This window comes from Nicotiana tomentosiformis, chromosome 8, assembly GCF_000390325.3.
Source record: "Nicotiana tomentosiformis chromosome 8, ASM39032v3, whole genome shotgun sequence".
Classification (NCBI taxonomy): Eukaryota; Viridiplantae; Streptophyta; class Magnoliopsida; order Solanales; family Solanaceae; genus Nicotiana; species Nicotiana tomentosiformis.
The window spans coordinates 129041112-129061813 of NC_090819.1; the positions used below are offsets into that span (position 1 = coordinate 129041112).

At 35.7% G+C, this 20702-nt stretch overlaps 1 protein-coding gene across 1 annotated transcript; it reads left to right on the plus strand.

Annotated features, from left to right (window-relative positions):
- Positions 1 to 19803: 19803 nt before the first annotated feature.
- On the plus strand, positions 19804 to 20205 carry LOC138898135 (uncharacterized). Its single transcript, XM_070184173.1, has one exon. The coding sequence runs from the start codon at positions 19804 to 19806 to the stop codon at positions 20203 to 20205; it is 402 nt and encodes a 133-aa protein (XP_070040274.1).
- Positions 20206 to 20702: the final 497 nt, after the last annotated feature.

Sequence of the window (20702 nt, forward strand, 5' to 3'; positions counted from 1 at the left end):
CATCATCTACATACCATGTTTGAGTGAAATTGTTTTGTGTCTAAGTTACGTATTGAATTACCAGATGTGTAACTTATTATATAATTTTTTTTTCTTCGAACTAAGAGGGAGACTTATACGATTGTATAGATTTCTATAAACAACCTGCATTTGATTACCCGTTATTGAAGGATCATAATTTTCATCCTAAGGCATATCTCTTCTCTCTCCATTCTACTTTCAATTTTTTTTACGATGAAATTGAATATTTGGTTGCATAGATGACATCTACACTATCTAGGATAAAGCAAAACTCAGGTTCTTCAACAGCCAGTCCGTCAACGACGATATGGCCGACAGATGGAAGTTGCCTTTTTGGAACTGTTCCTATCTATTATCTACTATCTATTATTTATTAAGACAAAAAAAACTAAGAGGCGGAATCATCATATTAAGACAAGTGTCATATTCATAAAAGGCCAAGTGGCATTATTAAGACAAAAAAAACTAACTTCCTAACTAAAGACCTTGACTTTTAAACTTCCTAACTAAAAAACCTTGAATTTTGAATTTCAAATTAATTGGTTAATCATATTCACAGTTTAATTTTAAATTTGAAATTAATTGGTCAATCATATTCACGGTTTAACCTCTTTCGGCCAAGTTGCTAAGCATTAGGAGAAATTATTATCTTATTTATAAATGAGATAACTGCCGCAAATACAAAAAAAATGCGTTCTACTTTTACGAAGTAACTTGTAGAAACTGAAAGATCGTGTTACCGAGTCTTACTTTAAAAGAGCAGTTTCCAGGACAAAACAACATAATTTCCAGATCTGTTGCAAGAAAAAAATATTGCGGAAGCCAAATGTATATAGTGTGAATGAGCCACAATTATTATACCAAAAATTATGATAACTACTAAATAATAAACAAGACAATAAGACAACAATAAAAGAACACCAGAATTTACGAGGTTCGGCCAATTTTGCCTACTTTCTCGGACACAATCAATATTTTATTCCACTCCAAAATTACAAGTGAAATAATACTAAAGAAAGAAGATACAAATGCCTTAAGAAGATAAAAGGCAAATGAGAGGTGTGTTTAAATCCTAAACATTAGGCCTCCTTTTATAGGATGGAATTCCCATTCAAAATTGTCATCCACCGATGTGGGACTTTTGACAATTTCAACAAATCTCCACCTTGGCAAAATTCCACATCTTCAATTTTCTCTCAATAACAAATTTTGATTGTGTCTTCATCTTCAATCTTTAGTGTTCAACAATGTTGATCAAATCCAAACAATGTTGAAACTTGACCGCAGTCACCACTTTTGTCAGCATATCAGCAGGGTTCTCCGTAGTATGAATTTTCTTCACCGTGACTCCACATTCTTCTATGATTTCCCGTACAAAATGATACCGAACATCAATGTGTTTCGTCCTTGCATGATAAACTTGGTTCTTCGCTAATTGAATAGCACTTTGACCATCACAAAAAATTATAATATTTTTTTGTTCAATACCAAGCTCCTTTAGCAACCCCTGAAGCCAAATTGCCTCCTTCACAGCCTCTGTAATAGCCATGTACTCTGCCTCTGTTGTAGACAAAACAACTGTTGACTGCAAAGTAGACTTCCAACTAACTGGTGCTTTTGCAAAAGTAAACACATAACCAGTAGTTGACCTTCGTTTGTCCAGATCACCCGCAAAATCTGAGTCACAATATCCAACTACAGACCGATTGCCTTCCTGCTCAAAAACTAACCCAACATCTACAGTACTATGAATATACCGTAGAATCCATTTCACAGCTTGCCAATGCTCCTTTCCTAGATTATGCATATATCTGCTAATAACCCCAACGGCTTGTGAAATGTCAGGTCTCGTACAAACCATTGCATACATCAAGCTACCAACAACATTTGCGTATGGTACCCTTGACATATACTCCTGTTCAGTTTCATCCTTTAGCGACATAGTAGTACTTAGCTTAAAATGGGGAGCAAGTGGCGTACTAATTGGCTTAGTCTTCTTATCTATGCCAAAACGCTGTAGTACTCTCTTCAAATATTCTTTCTGAGATAAACAGAGTTCTTTGAACGTCTATCTCTTATTATCTCCATGCCAAGAATTTTCTTTGCCTCACCCAGATCCTTCATCTCGAACTCCTCCTTCAGTTGAATCTTCAACTTATTAATTTCTTCCGAATTCTTGGAAGTTATCAACAAATCATCAATATATAGGAGAAGATATACAAAGGAACCATCATTAAGTTTGCGCAAATACACACAATGATCGTATTTGCTTCTCTTGTACCCTTGCCGCAACATAAACTTGTCAAATCGCTTGTACCATTGTCTAGAAGATTGTTTCAATCCGTACAACAATTTTTCAAGTTTGCATACCATATTTTCTTTTCCAGCAACTTTGAATCCTTCTGGCTGAGTCATGTAGATTTTTTCCTCCAAGTTTCCATGTAAAAACGCAGTTTTTACATCCATCTGAACTAGTTCCAAATCCAACTGTGCTACCAAAACCAACATAATTCTAAATGGAAGAATGTTTTACAACTGGAGAAAATACTTCATTGTAATCAATTCCCTCCTTTTGAGCATATCCTTTGGCCACCAATCTTGCTTTGTAGAGAACATCTTCTTGGTTAGGAAATCCTTCTTTCTTTGCAAATACCCATTTGCACCCAATTGCTTTCTTTTCCTTCGGGAGATTGGCCAATTTCCATGTATGATTCTGATGAAGGGACTGCATTTCTTCATTCATGGCAATCCTCCACTTATCTTCTTCTGAACTTTGGATTGCGTCTTTATAAGTGGAAGGAATACCATCAGCTACAATTGAGGTTGCACAAGCAACCGTCTCTATGAGACGAACAGGTTTCGTTATTGTCCTTTTTGGCATGTTGGTTGCTATTGATTCAAGTTGTTGTCGAGGTTCCTGAGTTGGAATCTCCCTCTCTACTGGCTCTTCTTCCAGAGGGTAATCTTCATGAGTTTCCTCCTCTGTTTCTTGTGTAGGAAAAATAAATTTTCCCTCAAACTCCACCTGCTTTGATGCACCACCAGTTTGTTTGGCCTGTTGGTTGCTATTGATTCAAGTTGTTGTCGAGGTTCCTGAGTTGGAATCTCCCTCTCTACTGGATCTTCTTCCAGAGGGTAATCTTCATGAGTTTCCTCCTCTGTTTCTTGTGTAGGAAAAATAAATTTTCCCTCAAACTCCACCTGCTTTGATGCACCACCAGTTTGTTTGACATCTTCAACTGTCACCTTATCTATTATGGCAGATTCTTCAAAGGTAACATCTCTGTTGAATATAATATTCCTTGTCTCTGGACACCATAAGCGGTATCCTTTGACTCCAGAAGTAATCCCTATAAATATAGCCTTCTTTGCTCTCGGATCTAATTTTGACTCTTTCACATGATAGTATGCAATTGAGCCAAACACGTGCAAAGAGTCATAATCTACAACAGGTTTTCCATACCATTTTTCAAATGGTGTCTTGCCATCAATAGCAGCAGATGGTAGATGATTAATGAGGTGGCATGCATATATAATTGCCTCAGCCCAAAATTCTTTGCCCAAGTCAGCATTGGACAACATACACCGTACCTTCTCCAGTAAAGTCCGGTTCATACGTTCTGCCACTCCATTCTGTTGTGGTGTATGTCTGACAGTGAAGTGTCGGACGATGCCATCATTTTCACAGACCTTATTGAAATGATAATTTTTGTATTCACCTCCATTGTTTGTGCGAATACACTTGATCCTTCTGCCTGTTTGATTCTCCGCCATCGTTTTCCATTTGAGAAAAATTCCCAACACTTCATCTTTCCTCTTCATTGTATACACCCGCACTCTTCGGGAAAAATCATCAACAAAGGTTACAAAATAGTGCTTCCCACCCAATGAAGGTGTTTTGGAAGAACCCCAAACATCAAAGTGTACATAATCCAAAATGCCTTTAGTATTATGGATCGCTGTACCAAATTTAACCCTTGTCTGTTTTCCTTTGACACAATGCTTGCAAAACTCTAAGTTGCAAGTCTTTACGCCTTTTAATAATCCTTGATTAGATAGAGCTTTCAAGGATTTTCCTCCAGCATGTCCCAAGCGCATGTGCCATAGCCTGGTTGCTTCTGCCTCTTTGTCATCACTGGATGTCATTGTTGCTGTCCCAATAACTGTACTACCACAATAGCAGTACATGTTATTGTTCTTCTGATTGGCCTTCATTACCACTAGTGCACCGGAGCATATTCTCATCACTCCATTTTCTGCAATGATTTTGAACCCTTTTGATTCTAGGGCTCCCACAGAGATGAGATTCTTCTTCAAACCCGGTACATATCGAACATCTGTTAATGTTCTGATCATTCCATCATGGATCCTTAATCTTATTGAACCAATGCCATATGAGGTAAGAGGGCTGTTATCCGCTGTGTGGATGACTCCATATTCTTCCTTCTTGAAAATTCACGAACCAGTCCTTGTTGGGACACATATGATAGCTACAAGCCGAGTCCATCAACCATATGTCTGATGATGTTGATAACTCTGTTGTAACTAATGAGAAGTCTGAATCATCACAATCAGCTACATTTGAATCCATAATGGCCTTTCCATTGTTATTTCTGGCCTTATTCTTCAACTTCGGACAGTCTTTCTTCCAGTGCCCCTTTTCTCGACAAAAGGCACATTCATCTTTGCTGGGTCTAGATCTCGACTTGGATCTTCCCTTCTTAGTCCTCGTTTGATTTTGAGGACGACCCCTCACAATTAGTGCTTCTCCTTCTCCGCCCTTCTGTTTTTCTCCCTTTCTTTGTTCATAGCTGTACAAAGCCGAACAAACTTCTCTGAGAGAAATTTCGTCATTTCTATTAAGGCCAAGTCACCATCATCAAAAGTTGCATCCATATTTTGCAAATCTGTGACCAACTTATTGAAACTGGTGATATGTTCATTCATTGTGGTACCAGGAACATAGGTGAAGCGAAACAGTCTCTTCTTCATGTACAATTTATTTTGACTGTTTTTCTTCAAAAATTTATCCTCCAGTGCTTTCCATAATTTACTTGCAGAAGTTTCCTTTGTGTATGGATATTTCTGCTCTCTAGCAAGGTAGGATCGAATGGTACCGCAAGCAACACGATTGATAATTTTTCAATTTTCTTCTCCAATAACATTTGGTTTCTTTTTTTCAATGGCAAGATCTAGCCCTTGTTGAAAAAGAACATCTAGAACCTCGCCTTGCCACATCCCAAAATGTCCTGACCCGTCAAAAATTTCTACCGCAAATTTCGCATTTGACACAATTCTTATCATAAGCGAAGATGCCAACGATGACGTATTATTGACACTTGATGTAGATTCTTCTTGTTTACTGCCTCCCATTTTGACACAAATATTATTTAGTAGCTGACGATACAAATCAAGATTATTTTCTTTCTGGTGTGGAAGATCAGACTATGCTGCAACCACAGAGCATACTTAGACAGTACCTTGGCTCTGATACCAATTATTGCGGAAGCCAAATGTATATAGTGTGAATGAGCCACAATTATTATACCAAAAATTATGATAACTACTAAATAATAAACAAGACAATAAGACAACAATAAAAGAACACCAGAATTTACGAGGTTCGGCCAATTTTGCCTACTTTCTCGGACACAATCAATATTTTATTCCACTCCAAAATTACAAGTGAAATAATACTAAAGAAAGAAGATACAAATGCCTTAAGAAGATAAAAGGCAAATGAGAGGTGTGTTTAAATCCTAAACATTAGGCCTCCTTTTATAGGATGGAATTCCCATTCAAAATTGTCATCCATCGATGTGGTACTTTTGACAATTTCAACAAAAAAAACGTGCCACAAACATCAAATTTACATTGCAACTTTACTGATCGTCTCAGGAATGTTTAGGTTTGGGGTTTCTTCTTGATTCTTTTGTGTTAGATTCAATTTGCAATTACTTCTGTTTCTTTTTCCAATTTGTTGATTAGAGACTGTTGTTTGTTTGTCCATGTTGCCTAACGTTTGATCAGTTTTGGATAATGATCAGTGGCGGACCCACGTGGTGGTTAGAGGGTTCAACTGAATCCGCTTCGCAAAATAATAATACTGTGTATATGTATAAATTAGAATTAAAACTGTGTAAATTTTGAATAAATATTTTATTTGAACCCACTTGACAACTACTATGTTACGACTAAAGTTATGTACTTCTAAAATTGAACCCGCTTGCATAAAATCCTGGGTCCGCCACTGATAATGATCACATGAGAATGATTATAGGTACCTTCCCATGGATTAATTTCATGATTCTTCTTCTATTTGGTAGATTTGTGTGGATGTAAATATTGAAGGAATCTCCATGGCCGGCGAAGAAAATCTCCCAAAGAGGCGCGACGCGGAGATCAGTATTAGTGAGAAAGAGAAAAACGATTTCATGGCGAGTAATGTTTATGTCAAAGATGGTAATATTTATTCAGGTATTTTTCACTCTGCTTCTGTACAGTCAATTTTCTGACCCTATTTTCCTTTCTTTAAGTTATGACTGTTCATCCCAAAACTTCGTGAGGGTTCATAGTTCGATGATTAGAAAATATTCTTTTTCTTAAGAAAAAGAATATAGTTATTATGATAATTTTATCCATAGTTTGAAGTAATATATTCACGGTTTACTCCAAATATCATCAAAGGAAGAAAGTGGAGGAGAACTAATTTTTGAAGCCTTATGACATACAAGGAAATTTCTAAAGTAGAATGCAAGAATTGAAAGAGAGTTAGTAGGAGTTTGGGCCTATCTTAAGTTATTTTCATTATAAACTCATTCTCGATCTTGAGTAATAAATTCGGTAGAGGTTCTATTCACATGTTAATTAATCAAGTTGCACATGTTTATAGGCCTTGGTGCAACTCTGAATGTTGCCAAAACAACAAAGGGCTCAAGTATAGCTATTTTGTGATGTCGAGTTGTAGGCCTTGCTGTGAGGCTTCCTATTGCTAATGACAATTTCCTCCTGTATTTTTTGAATATGTTATCTGTAAAATAAGTATTGAAGCGACTAAATTGATTGCATCCCATTTTAACAGGCTTCAGACAGAACAACATTACAGGTGCTTCAAGAATTATTAGTGTTGATTTGAACGCAAGCAAATTTTAGCTAGGTAAAATATCCAAATTTGTGTGCTTTTGCTTGAACATTAGAATTTTAAATTTTTCTATCTATTGACGTTTGTTTCTATTAGTCATCCTCCTATCTTAAAAATAAATTTACCCCGTTCTTCTGGAGCAAAGAAATTTTGTGTAACATAATTTCTGAACCCAAAAGACTATAACAAACCACTTCAAGAGGTACTCATATATGTTTCTATCACCTAATGTATCAGTTTATATTAGCAAAATATTGAGTAAAAGTCTATCATTCCTTTTTAAACTTCTCAAATGTTTGATACGTAATTGCTGAGATGACTGATGGCGGAGTGAAGCGTGAAGTGCACAGGTCAAATTTTTAAAAAGATAAATAATATTCAAATTAAATTTTGAATTCAAAGTAAAGGAAGTATTTCGTAGTTTTAGATAGTTAGGACATTTATTTCAGTAGTATATTTATTTCTGAAGAGACTAATTAGACATGGCAATATATAGTGATAGGTGTGGCTAATTAAATGAGTACTTTGCTGGTCAAATTGCATCTTTCTTTTCCTAATATTAACTTTTTATTGGAGTAATGGACAAATGGGCATAGAACCCCACTTAAAACGCAGAAAAATGCCTTTGTAGCAGTTCCTGTTGCATAGCCATTAGGTGATGGGTGAGAGAATTGAAGAGTTGTACGGTTCCGAATATGATGTTAGTCATCAAGCAATATTGCAGATAAATGGATGTTTTAGCTTTTTGGGACTTTGTTTTTTGTAGCATGTCTTTGAATATTGAACTGTTTATGCATCAATTTGACACAATAGGAAGTTGCACCTACTAAAGAAAAGTAGTGAAAAGTAATGTAGAGTAAGAAAGGAGATCTTTAGATCCATAATGTGGAACCCAACAATATGAATCGCGGAACAATAACCAGTCGAGGCCTCTGAAGTGAAACCTTAGTAAAACACTTGATCGTTAGTAGGTGTAGGGTAGCCAGAGGATAGGTGGCGATTCATATCACTAAAAGTATGGAAGAAATAAATAGAATTGTGTACTGCAGCCAATTGAGTAGTAGCTAAGAGAGGAGAAGATCTTAGAATTTCACCTAGAATGCCCTAGGTATAAGCTCCTAATGTGAGGTGTACTTCTAAATTGGTATTGCAAATTAACTTGGTAATTTTTTGATCTGTTGCTATCATGTTTCCGCTGTAATTATTTTGCTTTTTTGTTTTGTCTAATGAACTTGATGTTAACATAAAAATCAAGGTGGATCAGTGGAGAACATAGCTTAGATTTACCTAAACTGTAATTTCAAAATCATATAAATTTTTTTTATTACGTTACGAATTTCCCTTAATAAAATTGCATACCATCCTTTAAGTAGTATTATTGTGGAGGGTAGGTTGCGAGAATAATGTTATTTATATTTTTCCTATAATTTCATGTAAAGATAAAATGCTTATCTGAATCACTAAACCAGCCACTGCTATAATACGATTATTGATGTTTTGTTCTTTATCAAATTGTTACCTATATTTTTGTTGTGATTCCATGTCTAAGTTTTGAACTTTTCGTCAATATCTTCAAAGAATTAATCTGGTAAGTTCTCATCTTTATAAATCTTCATTTCAATGTGGTACTATGCGTAGAAGATTATAGCATGTCCATAATATAATTTTTTATAGGCTACAAATTTATGGAACTTATTAGTTCCTATCTCCCATCAGAATTCTCTATATGTAAGGATGTAAAATTTGACAACTTTGTACTATTTTCCCTTTAGTTTCTGCAAATAATTTTTGTATATGTAATTTTTATGTCATATATCCATAGTTTCTAGAAAAAGGTATTTCAATGATCAAATAGAATATAATAAAGTATCAGCGAGCATCTTATATAAAAAAAATATATAAGACTCGCCTGGACGGAATACCGAAACCGGGACAGTAAGCAAGAAAGAGCTGAACCAACACTTAATATTTTGTAAGCTTACCGTAAAAGTTCTTAAAAAGGTTCATCGTTGGGTGACATCTAGAGACACAAACGAAATTTAATGAAGTTTCTATTCCTCTCCTCACTACTTTAGGTTTTACCATCCTATCAATTTCAGGATTGAGAGAATTCAGATTAATATTACAAGATATATATAATATATGATCCCCAAGGACTTAGGGTGTTTTTTTGTTCATTCATCTTCTTTAAATTTTTCTTAGGTTTTCTTTGTCGCGCTCTCTGTCTTTCCCCCCACCCCCCACCCTTTTTTTTTTTTGCATTTACTACTAAATTCAAGAAGATAAGAACTTATAATTTTGTGTTTGTTATTTTTTGATTTTTGGATATTTTTTGTATTTTTTGTATTAGCTCAATTGGATGTATATGGATCGTTCCCTACCTCCCAATGGCCTTACTTGACATTCTGAGGAAGCTACCATAGACCCATTGAAAATCTAGATTGAAAATGAGGTTAAACCTGTGGTTGCAACTCATGAATAAGCTCCAATTGTCCCTCACTCATAGTTGCATTCTCATTTTTTTTTGGGTATGTGCCTCGATATACAATTTCTATGAGAGATAGAGGAAAATGGTTATGGTTACTCCAGTGACATTACATATTGATAACAGATAATGAAGCCCCCTTTTTTTGTGAATTATTATGTTCAGAATACATGGGTAGGAGAGTAATTCGTTTGTAAGTTATGAGATGTTTTCGACATTTGAATAAAAAGAAATAATTTGACTTTTATACTCTTTAATTGTTGATTTGTTGTGTTGTCAAATAAGTATGTTAGTTAGCTTTTTCATATATTTTTTGTAATACAGTGAGTGGAGACTATTATATAACAAGTGTAATTGGTTTATTTCACTGTACTAGGGATCACATTTGAAAATGGGATAAAATGGGTGGCTTCAAAGTTGATGGAAGATAGGACTTAGGTTAGTGAGGATTCATATAGTCAGGTCCAACTTGCGGCGTAATTCTTATTGTTTCTTGAATTATTAATCTCCAAGGTGAGCTTAACTTTGTGGTTTCATTTATCAACAAGGGGGTTGGCGGTTGAATTGGTATGTTACTGGTGAAGCTATATATAGTTTTCATGCTGAACTCAAATGGAAGAATAGAGCAATTAGTATAATTTTGTTTAATTTTTGATTGCTTTCGGCTCTTTCTCAGGCTCGGAGTTCTAAAAATTGAAATTAACCAAATGAAGCTTGTAGTATGTAATGGAAATCAGGTTCGTGTAGTTTATGATTTTTATCTCGAGAAGATTGTGGTTTCTAGAAGAACGCCCCCAAGTCCATTGTATCCAAGCCATTCCCCCATTTTTTCCCCTCAAAGAGATTGATTTATATATTGAATTATAGGAAAGGAAAGATGTGCAATCTTAATAAAAATTGCTCAAAAGCTACGAGACTAAGTTATCTAGGGAGGGGATTTGTGTTTTGAGGGATATGATGGGCTTTGTCAAAGTCTATCACAAGGTAAGAGAGAACCATTTGATTGAAGTGTTGCGATGAAAATCTTCCCTCGTATATGTTCAAGGATTTAATGCATGCTTTCTTTGGAGGCAGAAACAAGGAGGAATTAAAGTAGCACTTAAATTTATTGATTTTTTGCACTCTATGTATATTAGGTTAAAAACTTATTAGCATCAGTATTTATAAAAAATTATAAAATACATTACATGTGATTACTTATGCACTTTTGTTACTTACTCATTATTATAAATGCATACTTTTACTTAATAAAATCTCTTAATCGTAGTAAGTTAAATTATATTTGAATCTCATTGCACATAACATAAGATCTTACGGCAATTTAGGGTGTATAAAATAATTTTTCCTACATTAGTTGCGTCATCAACGACCGTGGATCAAAAATGGTTTAAATTTTATAATTTATCAAATTATAATATATGAGGTGGTCAAGCAAGTACGATAATAATTTATTATTTTTTTTCTCTAACATTTTTCGCGCATCGCGTGGGTAATATACTAGTTAAGATTGTCACGCCCCAAAATCGAGGAGCGCGACCGGCGCTCAACCGAGTGAACCCGACTGAGCAAGCCTGCTAGATTTCATTCTACCCAAATTCATCTGTGAATAAAGAGGAGATGTACTCCGTTAATCAAATACCGAAGAGATTTCATTAACCGTTTCCATTTCTTTCCCATTAACAGCATCATTCAATATTTCCAAAATAGTATGAGTTTAAAGATTTAATGAAAAATATGTTGCCAAATACCAACAGTTCTAAGCCAATTCCCAACATCAAATACCACCCACAATCTGTCTACGGAGCCTCTAAGTATAACTGAAGAGTAATATAAAAATTTCGGCAACAAGGCCCCGGCTATACCTCAACCACAAAGTACATGAGAAACAAAAGATACATGACCCCGAAATGAAGTGGGGCTCACCAAATCAGCTGAAAAGAGTGTACTGCTATCACTGATCAATGCCACCTGCTGTAGAACCTCCTGCATCCATTAAAGATGCAGCGCCCCTGGCAAAAGGGACGTTAGTACTGTCGAATAGCACTAGTATGTATAGCTAGAAATCCTCTTTCAAAATAGAATGCCCATATAATCTATACGTGGAACACATAATATAATGTAATTGAAACAACCTGTACAAACAAGGACAACAAAAGGGGGCACCTATTGTCTGCATTAACAATGTGCCTCATTAGACCGTCCTTAGTGTTCACATATCATATTATACACTTATGTGTCTCATAAACCATCCATAGTGTTCACATATCATATTATACACTTATGCATCTCATAGACCATCCATAGTGTTCCCATATCATATTATACACTTATGTGTTTCATAGACCGTCCATAGTGTTCACATATCATATTATACACTTATGCGTTTCATAGACCGTCCATAGTGTTTATTCATACCGTACATCTATACCTCTTATACACAATGCAGTTATGCATTTCATAGACCGTCCACAGGAATTCATATCATAATGGATTTCATAGCACAATGTACCTATGCGTTTCATAGACCATCCACAGGATTTCATAACACAATATACCTATGCGTTCATAGACCGTCCATAGGGTTTCATAACACGATATACCTATGTGTTTCATAGACCGTCCATAGGGTTTCATAACACGATATACCTATGCGTTTCATAGACCGTCCATAGAGTTTCATAACACGATATACCTATGCGTTTCATAGACCGTCCATAGGGTTTCATAACACCATATACCTATGCGTTTCATAGACCGTCCATAGGGTTTCATAACACCATATACCTATGCGTTTCAAAGACCATCCATAGGGTTTCATAACACATTGGAAACAAAAGTACAAATACGTACATCTCATAACCTTTCACATCACATAGCACTTAATCCGTACTTTCAACCACTTACAACATCATTATTTCATTGGCTCTCTTGGCTAAACATATGATTCTTTATTCATGGAGCAATGGCCGTATTTTATATTCCACACTTTCATTTCTTCCCTTTCATAGATCATTATCATAATTATCAACAAGTGGAATATTCCGAAAATCATAAATTTAAGTTCATTAGTAATGAAGGCTTTAAACATAATCAATTCCTTTCCAATAAATGGATTAAAGTGATTGGCAATCAAAGAACAAATTAAAATCATGCACAATTTCCACTCATTAATATGTAAGAATGCAAAGCACATTGAAAATTACTTACAAAGCATAGCATTAGCTAAAACAGCCACATATGTGCATCACTTGAGTTCATAAACTTTTAGCCGATTATATTGTCGAAGTAAATTTTGGAATAGTTGAGTCAAAGCTCATTCATAATCTTTCTCACATTATTTCATTCCATCGGTACCATTGGCCACAAGTATGCCTTTCACTATTGGCACGTTGGTCACACTTTATATCCCCCAATTCACTGATTTCACTTCCAACCATATTTATAGGTTATCAATAATAAGACATTCTCAATCAAGACTTTAGGTACACATATGAGCAATTAAGAGTCTTAAGAATATTGAGATTTCACACACATTTTGGCATACTATCTTTCATTGAAACATGACTCAAAGCCATAACATATTAATACATAACCCATACTTGGAACATCTATATTTCGACATAAGGCTCATTCGGGATAATCAAATTTATAGGGAATAATCAGAATGTAAGAGTTAGGAATCTTGAGCCAATCATACTTGATCTTACGGAAACATTATGGAATTCAATTTCAAGAGAGAAAGTTTAGCCAACATACCTCAAATTCTTTACTTAATGATACTACAACGATGCACTACACTAATCAACTTCAATCTACAATAACAACATCCAATGAGACCAATATTAGTAACAAATCCCATAGGTTCAATGTATTCATAAATTTCATCGCCAAGATTACCATTCACCTTCTCTCTTATTTTCTCAAAAGTATTATTCATATCATGAACTAGATTTTTATAATCCAATCTTTTAACCATTAAAACTTTCAAAAAATGCTTCAAATATTTCTAACTACTCATATTAAACGAGTTTGAAGCATTGGAATTACCTCTAGTAGATCAATCTTGAAAAATCACAACTTTGGTGATTTTTGTGTTCTTGAGGATTTGATGATGAAATCTTATATTTGGATGTAAGAATGATGTTAGAAATCATGTATATTGAGTAATAATCAACTCAAAACATCATTAACAACTTACCTTGGTTGATTGGACTTGATTTGAGCTCAAAATCATCCCTTCACCTCAAGAACCCTAACCCCCAAATACTCAAAATATCCCCCTTCCCCGACCTTGTATTTATAGGCCCAGATTTCTGGGTTTCAGATGCGGCCCTGGATGCTTCGCATCCCCACTTCACTCCTCTTTGAAGCTCGGATGCGGACCTGGACGCTATGGCAGCACTTCACTACTAGCCTCTCTTTCGGACGCGGCCTCGGATGCTTCGCATCCGCAGGTTCCTCCGTCAGCCTTTGGTATTTTGGTCATAACTTCTTGTAGGAATATTCAAATGACAAACGGTTTGAAGCATTAGAAACTATACTCAGAGAACTTTAATTTGATAGGTCATCCACCACATAATTCCTTATATATATATATATATATATCTATATATTCTCGTCCAAAGTTTGGTCTTATGCGTACTCATTTGCAACTTTAGTCTATCATGAAATTTTCAACTTGACTTGGACTTAGGGCTCTCCCTAGATCCCACATCACTTATAATATGACTCGTACACTTATTATCATATCCAATTGATATCCATCCCATTAATAGTTCTCGTCTGCACACAAAATAATAAAATTAGCGCACATCAACTTTTTTAATAGCGCTTAAGTACTTAGAAATATTCCGGGGTGTTACAAAGATAATTACAAAGGATGATCTTATTAGACGAAGACGTATGCCACCGCCAGAAGATGTTACATTCGACGCTCAATTGGCTGATGTAAGATAGTTTATGTCAATATACTCCTATGTCTTGAATAATTCATATCTAAACATGAGAATTAATTATTTTACAGTTCATGCACAAACAGAAACAAGCTTAGTTTTCAATCATCGGCACACTACTCATATATTGTTGTCCATCTAATGCAGAGCAACAACAATAGTGAGCCAAAAGGAGGATACATATCTTCACAAGGATATAAGGTACATGAGCTCTATTTCCCCTCTTTTTTTAAAAGGGATTTTAAGGTACATGAGCTCTTCACAAGGATATAAGGTACATAATCTATGTATATAGCTAGCAAAAATAAATAATTAATATGATCATATTAAACATTTACTTTTGTTAGCTATATACATAGATTATACATTGATTATTCATAATTATACACATTTAATACATAAATTATGCATATAATATACATTCGCCGACTATTTTTGGTTTAAGTTCTAGGGTGAGTGGCTATTTGGGTTAATTCTTCTTTTTTTAAAACACCCCATGTCGTACTCAGACTTCAGAAAGAAAAAAAGAAAAAACTTAAGATTTAATGTATATACAAAGATTAATTTGGATACTCTATATGAGTTAATACAAAGATTTATTTCTTTTATTCAGGTTGCAATAGCTCGAACTCCAAATAATCCAAATAATAAATTTGCGGGAGCTGCAATGGTAACTAGTTTGTATAATCCTCATGTTAAAGGCCACCAACACAGTGCAAGTCGATTAAAAATTCAAAAAGGATTAGATATCTTACAAGTTGGTTGGAGAGTAAGTTTAACGCGACCTTTGTAAGCACGTAATTTTTGACTCGCGCAATTTTTAAAAGTAGTATTTTAAAAATATTTATTTATTTCTATTTTAATAGGATTTCAGTCAACTTTTAATTTTAATTTTAAAACATAAGTTTAAAAACACAAAAATAGTTTTTAATATATATATATATATATATAACACTTAAAGAATACCAAAAATATTTTTATTTTAATATATAGATCACTTTAATAGTTTATTCTTATTAATTAGTATATTTTGATAGTATTTTTATTTTTATTTTTATTTTTTTTCAATAAGAAAGAATTAAGTTTGGGCCAATTGGGAGCTCATTTCGAATTTTAGTGGCCCAACAAGACAAATGCCCATTCTTCCCAATCTCTTTTAGCCTAAACCTTTTCTCACCCATCAAGCCCCTCCCTTAATCATAGCCATTGATCTACTTTCATCCAAGGGCCAATACTCACTCCCCACTATAATATAAAAACCAAATTAACACCCTAAAACCCTAGGCTAATTCCCCCACTTCAGACACAAAAAACGACAGCCATCACCTTTCTCCAACTCAAAAATTCCAGCTGTTTCCCCTCCCTTCTTCAGATTTTGATCGTCTCATTAGCTACACATAAACACACACACGAGAGATCTGAGAGAAGAGAGGTCAGTTACCGCTATCCCCCAATCACTCTCCATCTCCCTTTTCTTGCCGCTGCTCATCAGCTACTGGCCAGCCACCATGGCAACAACTACCAAACCACCCCTAAACAGTCCAAAAACACCCAAAACAGTCAATGTTAAGTGAGGTCTCCGTTCAAACTTCGACGAGGTTTTTCCGTCGAGTTCTCTGTCTCAGACTAAGGTTAGATTCCATTCTTGTTCATTTTTTAATAACTACTGTCAATGTGCTTACCTTCTTGGAATTCGATGAAGAGTGGTAATTCAAATTGTGACTTGTGGTAAATGCACAGTCTTGCATTGTAATACTGAAATTAGATTTATTATTTTTTGAAACAGGTTAACTTCAATTTCAGTTGCGATTCACAAGGATGGTTCTGTTTCAAAAAATGGGAAAGAGAAGTATTTTCTTTTACTGTTGATAAGTAAATTATGCAATTTCAGTCATCTTTTGGCTACTTTCTTTTGGGTATGAAGAGAATCTCCACAATTGTAACAAAAGATATTTTTTTTTGTTTCTTGAATTACGTTAGTGCTTGAAGTAGCCTACCCTTTTCTTATTACATTTTTATTTTTGTTTAACAAAATTGCATGTTAAACAATAGCACATAATATATAGTTCATGAGTGGTGTTAAGTCAGAATAATGTATAACTCTTAAGTCTCGCGATAACTTGTAACTTAGGAAAATAATTAACTCGAACATCGTAGCCTGCTTTAGGCGTGTTGTTTAAATAAATTATCGTGGTGTGGTCACGATACGTAAATCCCAATTTGGGTGTGCCTTTCATGTGACCCGACCACAACTTTCAATAATAAAAATAAGCATGTCATCAATCGCAGGTGCATTTCATGTGGCACGGTTTGCGACGTGTGCCAAAACGACAAGTGTACGACATCGTGACTTGTTCCAGAAATAATTCCATAAATAATTAAAAGCGGTTTAGAAGATAAAAATGCACACTAGGTTTTAAAACATGTATTAAATCAGATAATTAGGCCAATTATTAATAGTTGAGCGACCGTGCTAAAATCACGGAACTCGGGAGTGCCTCACACCTTCTCCCGAGTTAACAGAATTCCTTATCCGATCTTCTGTGTTCGCAGACCATAAATAGAGTCAAATTTCCTCGATTTGGGATTTAAAATAAATCGGTGACTTGGGACACCATAACTTATTCCAAGTGGCGACTCTGATTTTAATAAATAATCTCATTTCGATTAATGTCACTTTAATTGAAAAAAACTCCCTTATCCCCTATCCCACTGCGGAAAAAAAGAGGTGTGACAGCTCTGGCGACTCTGCTGGGGATAAGAACCCAGAATCTCTGGTTCAGGGTTCAGAATTCGAGCTTAGAATAGCTGTTATGATTGGCTTTCATGATTGTCTAATTTTTACGTGTTTGAGACTAATGTGCTAAATGTCATTTTTTTTACCGCTTTGATATTGTGTGAATTGTATATAAACTGCTACGAAATCTTCCTTTTCTCTGAGTCTTCTAAATCTTCTAGGAAGCGTGCTCTTCACGTGGCTTCTTTTCTGTTAGAGTCATATCCTAATTTTAGAACGAGGTTCGGACAAGTTGCAAAGCCGATGAAGCTTCTGTATTACCGGTACGCTGCCCCCCTCCCCCCTGGTTCGAGTTGTCCGCTCGAGTAAGCCAGGTCTAGAATAATACACCTAGGATTTAAACTTAGAATAACACAGCCTCATGCCGGATCCCTAGTAGGTACGTTTGCTTATATCACGTGCATTTGACTTAGGGGACTCAACACAGGGGTTGGGTCCGTCTAGGATAGGTGTACCCAAAATTAAAGGACCATCCTGATGCATTATTTACGTGCTACTTATGCATTAATTTCCTTGGCTTGTATGTTGACCAGCTTCTTGAGTTAGAAAAAAAAAATCAAAAAAGAATAGAAGAGAAAAACCAAAGAGTGAGGTAGGATAGAAAAATGCCTGGTTTTGACAATCACGGTATTCAAAAAAAAAACCCGTTACTCTATCAAAATTTCAAGAATAAAGAGAGAAAAGCATTTCAAAACAAATCATATTTATCTGTACATCAAAATGACAGAACTACGCGGGTCTGATTCTCAGCGGATGTGAGATACGTAGGCAAACCTCGTTAGTTCCGGCCCACAATTTTTTAAAAATCCAAAAATATTTTCCTTTACTTCCTTCTTTAGAAAAGTCTTTCTTTGAGACCCCAATTTTTAAAAAATCAAAAAATATTTTCTTTTAATCTCTTCTAAAAATCCCAAATTATTTTCATTTTTCTTCAAAAGTTTTTCTTTCGAAATTTGAAAAGAAAATTCAAGATTCAAAAAAATATTTTCTTTTTTAGAAGTTTTCTTTCCTAAATTCAAAATAAAAGTCCAAAAATCAAAAAAAATATTTTTCTTCTTTCCGAAGTCTTTCTCCAAAAAAAAATAAATTGAATTTCAAAAAAAAAATCTTCTTTATACGTCTTTCTTTCGGAAATTTAAAAAAAAAATCAAAATCCAAAAAAAATAGAGTTAGTTTATTTACTTTATTCCTGATCTTTCCGAACTACGCAAGATCTGATTCATATTCCCACATGATACGTAGGCAACCTACATCGGGTTCGATCGAATTATTTTTGAAAAAGAAAAAAAGAAAAAAAGAAAAAGAAAAAAAGACGAAGTTGCGAAACGAGGGGAATGAAAAGAGTGATAATCTAAAAGAAAAAGAGAGGAAACAAAATGAGCAAACCGAGGAGTGTAAAGAGGAAAGAGAAGAGGGAGGCTAGAACAAGCAAATTGGGATGATGCCCTATGACTTTTGTATCCTCGAAGTCATTTTAGAACCGTTAACTGTGACTAGGTGCATTGCACATAATGTGAGATTATTTTATGTTAAATGCCTTAACTCTAACGTGATGACTTCACTTTGTTCCTCTTTGTTGCTTCAGTATAGCAGAAGGGTGGTTGGTTTGTGGTTCTTAAACTGGTAACTCTTCCCTATAACATAAAGTCGAAAGGCAATGGCGGACGACAACGAAATTGAGTTGGTTGATACTAGTGCCCAAAAGCAATTGTTTGAACGAGACACTGGGTTGGTTGAAGAGGTAAGGATGTTAAGACAACACATGGCGGATATGTATTAGGCTTGGATGACTGGGAATGCACCACCCCCGCCACCACCTAGCTTCCTAGATGTTACCCTCACCCAAGCCCCGACCATATTGTCAGATGATCCACCATATTCTCCAGATTTTTCCGCTTATCATAGCTTTCCTAACCTCCGTAGTAGCTCCATTTTCCGTCCTCCAACTACATTTCCCAAAAATAGCCCTCATGATGCCCAATATTACCCCCCGAAAGCGGTCAACCAGGTCCCGGACTCGTATAATCGTAACCCTCAGAATGAGCCTTATGTTGAAACTGAAAAGTCCGCAGGAAAAGAAAGGCGGGATGAGATATCCAGAAAGCTGAAAGGCATAGAACAGTCCTTAAAGAACATGCAAGGGATAGGAAATCAGACTAACATATCTTACAATAACTTGTGTATGTTCAGTGATGTTCATCTGCCCGAGGGGTTTAAAATACCAAAGTTTAACTTGTATGCTGGGCGTGGAGATCCAATGGCCCACCTAAGGGGTTATTGCAGTGAAATGAGAAGTGTTGGCGGGAAAGATGAGTTGTTGATGGCGTATTTCAGTGAGAGCTTGAGTGGGGCAGCCTTGGAATGGTATACTCGTCAAGATGTCAGTTAGTGGTATGCATGGGATGACATGGCTCAAGATTTTGTTCGACACTTTCAGTACAATATAGCCATTATCCCAGACCGCTCCTCCCTATCTAAGATGGAAAAGAAACCCGAGGAAAGTTTTAGGGAGTTTGGGCTCATATGGAGGGAACAAGCTGCTCGGGTCAGTCCCCCGCTTGATGAAGAAGAAATGGTTAAAATTTTTCTACAAGCTCATGGACCCACCTACTTCAGTCATTTGATCCCGGCTTTAGGTCAGCCTTTCAACTACGTGGTAAAAATGGGAGAGATGGTAGAAGAAGGAATCAAGTCAGGCAAAATCATGAGCTATGCTGCATGGAAAGGTAATACAAAAGACATTCAGAACATCTCGTTAAGTTTGGGCAGAAGGAAGCGAAATAGAAAAGATGTTGAGCCTCGCCAATGACAAGATCCAGCGGGCGTTCTTGCTCAATGCTTTCAGCCTCAACATCGACCCCATGAATATCCCCGTACTCCAGATAATCCTCCCCAATGCTACTTCTCTCCACAAAATCCCCAAAGTCATACCTCACCCTCCCAGTACTCTATACATAATGCACCGCCATATGCTCCACATCCACAACACCCGCAACGGTCGGCACCACCTCCATAAATGTCTTACCCACCTCTACAAGCATATCAACCACCTACCCAAAAGAGCTTCCAACCGAAGCCTGAGTACAAACTGAAAAGGCAGCAATAAAAGGAAAAGTCTTTCACTCCTATTGGAGAATCATATGCCAGTTTGTTCCAAAAGTTGAGGCAATTGGACATGTTGAAGCAGATTCAGATAAAAATGCCGAACCTTCTTCCAAAGAATTTTGATTATTCTCAAAGGTGTGCATACTGCTCTGATGCACCGGGGCACTACATAGAAAAGTGTTGGCATCTGAAAAGAGAAGT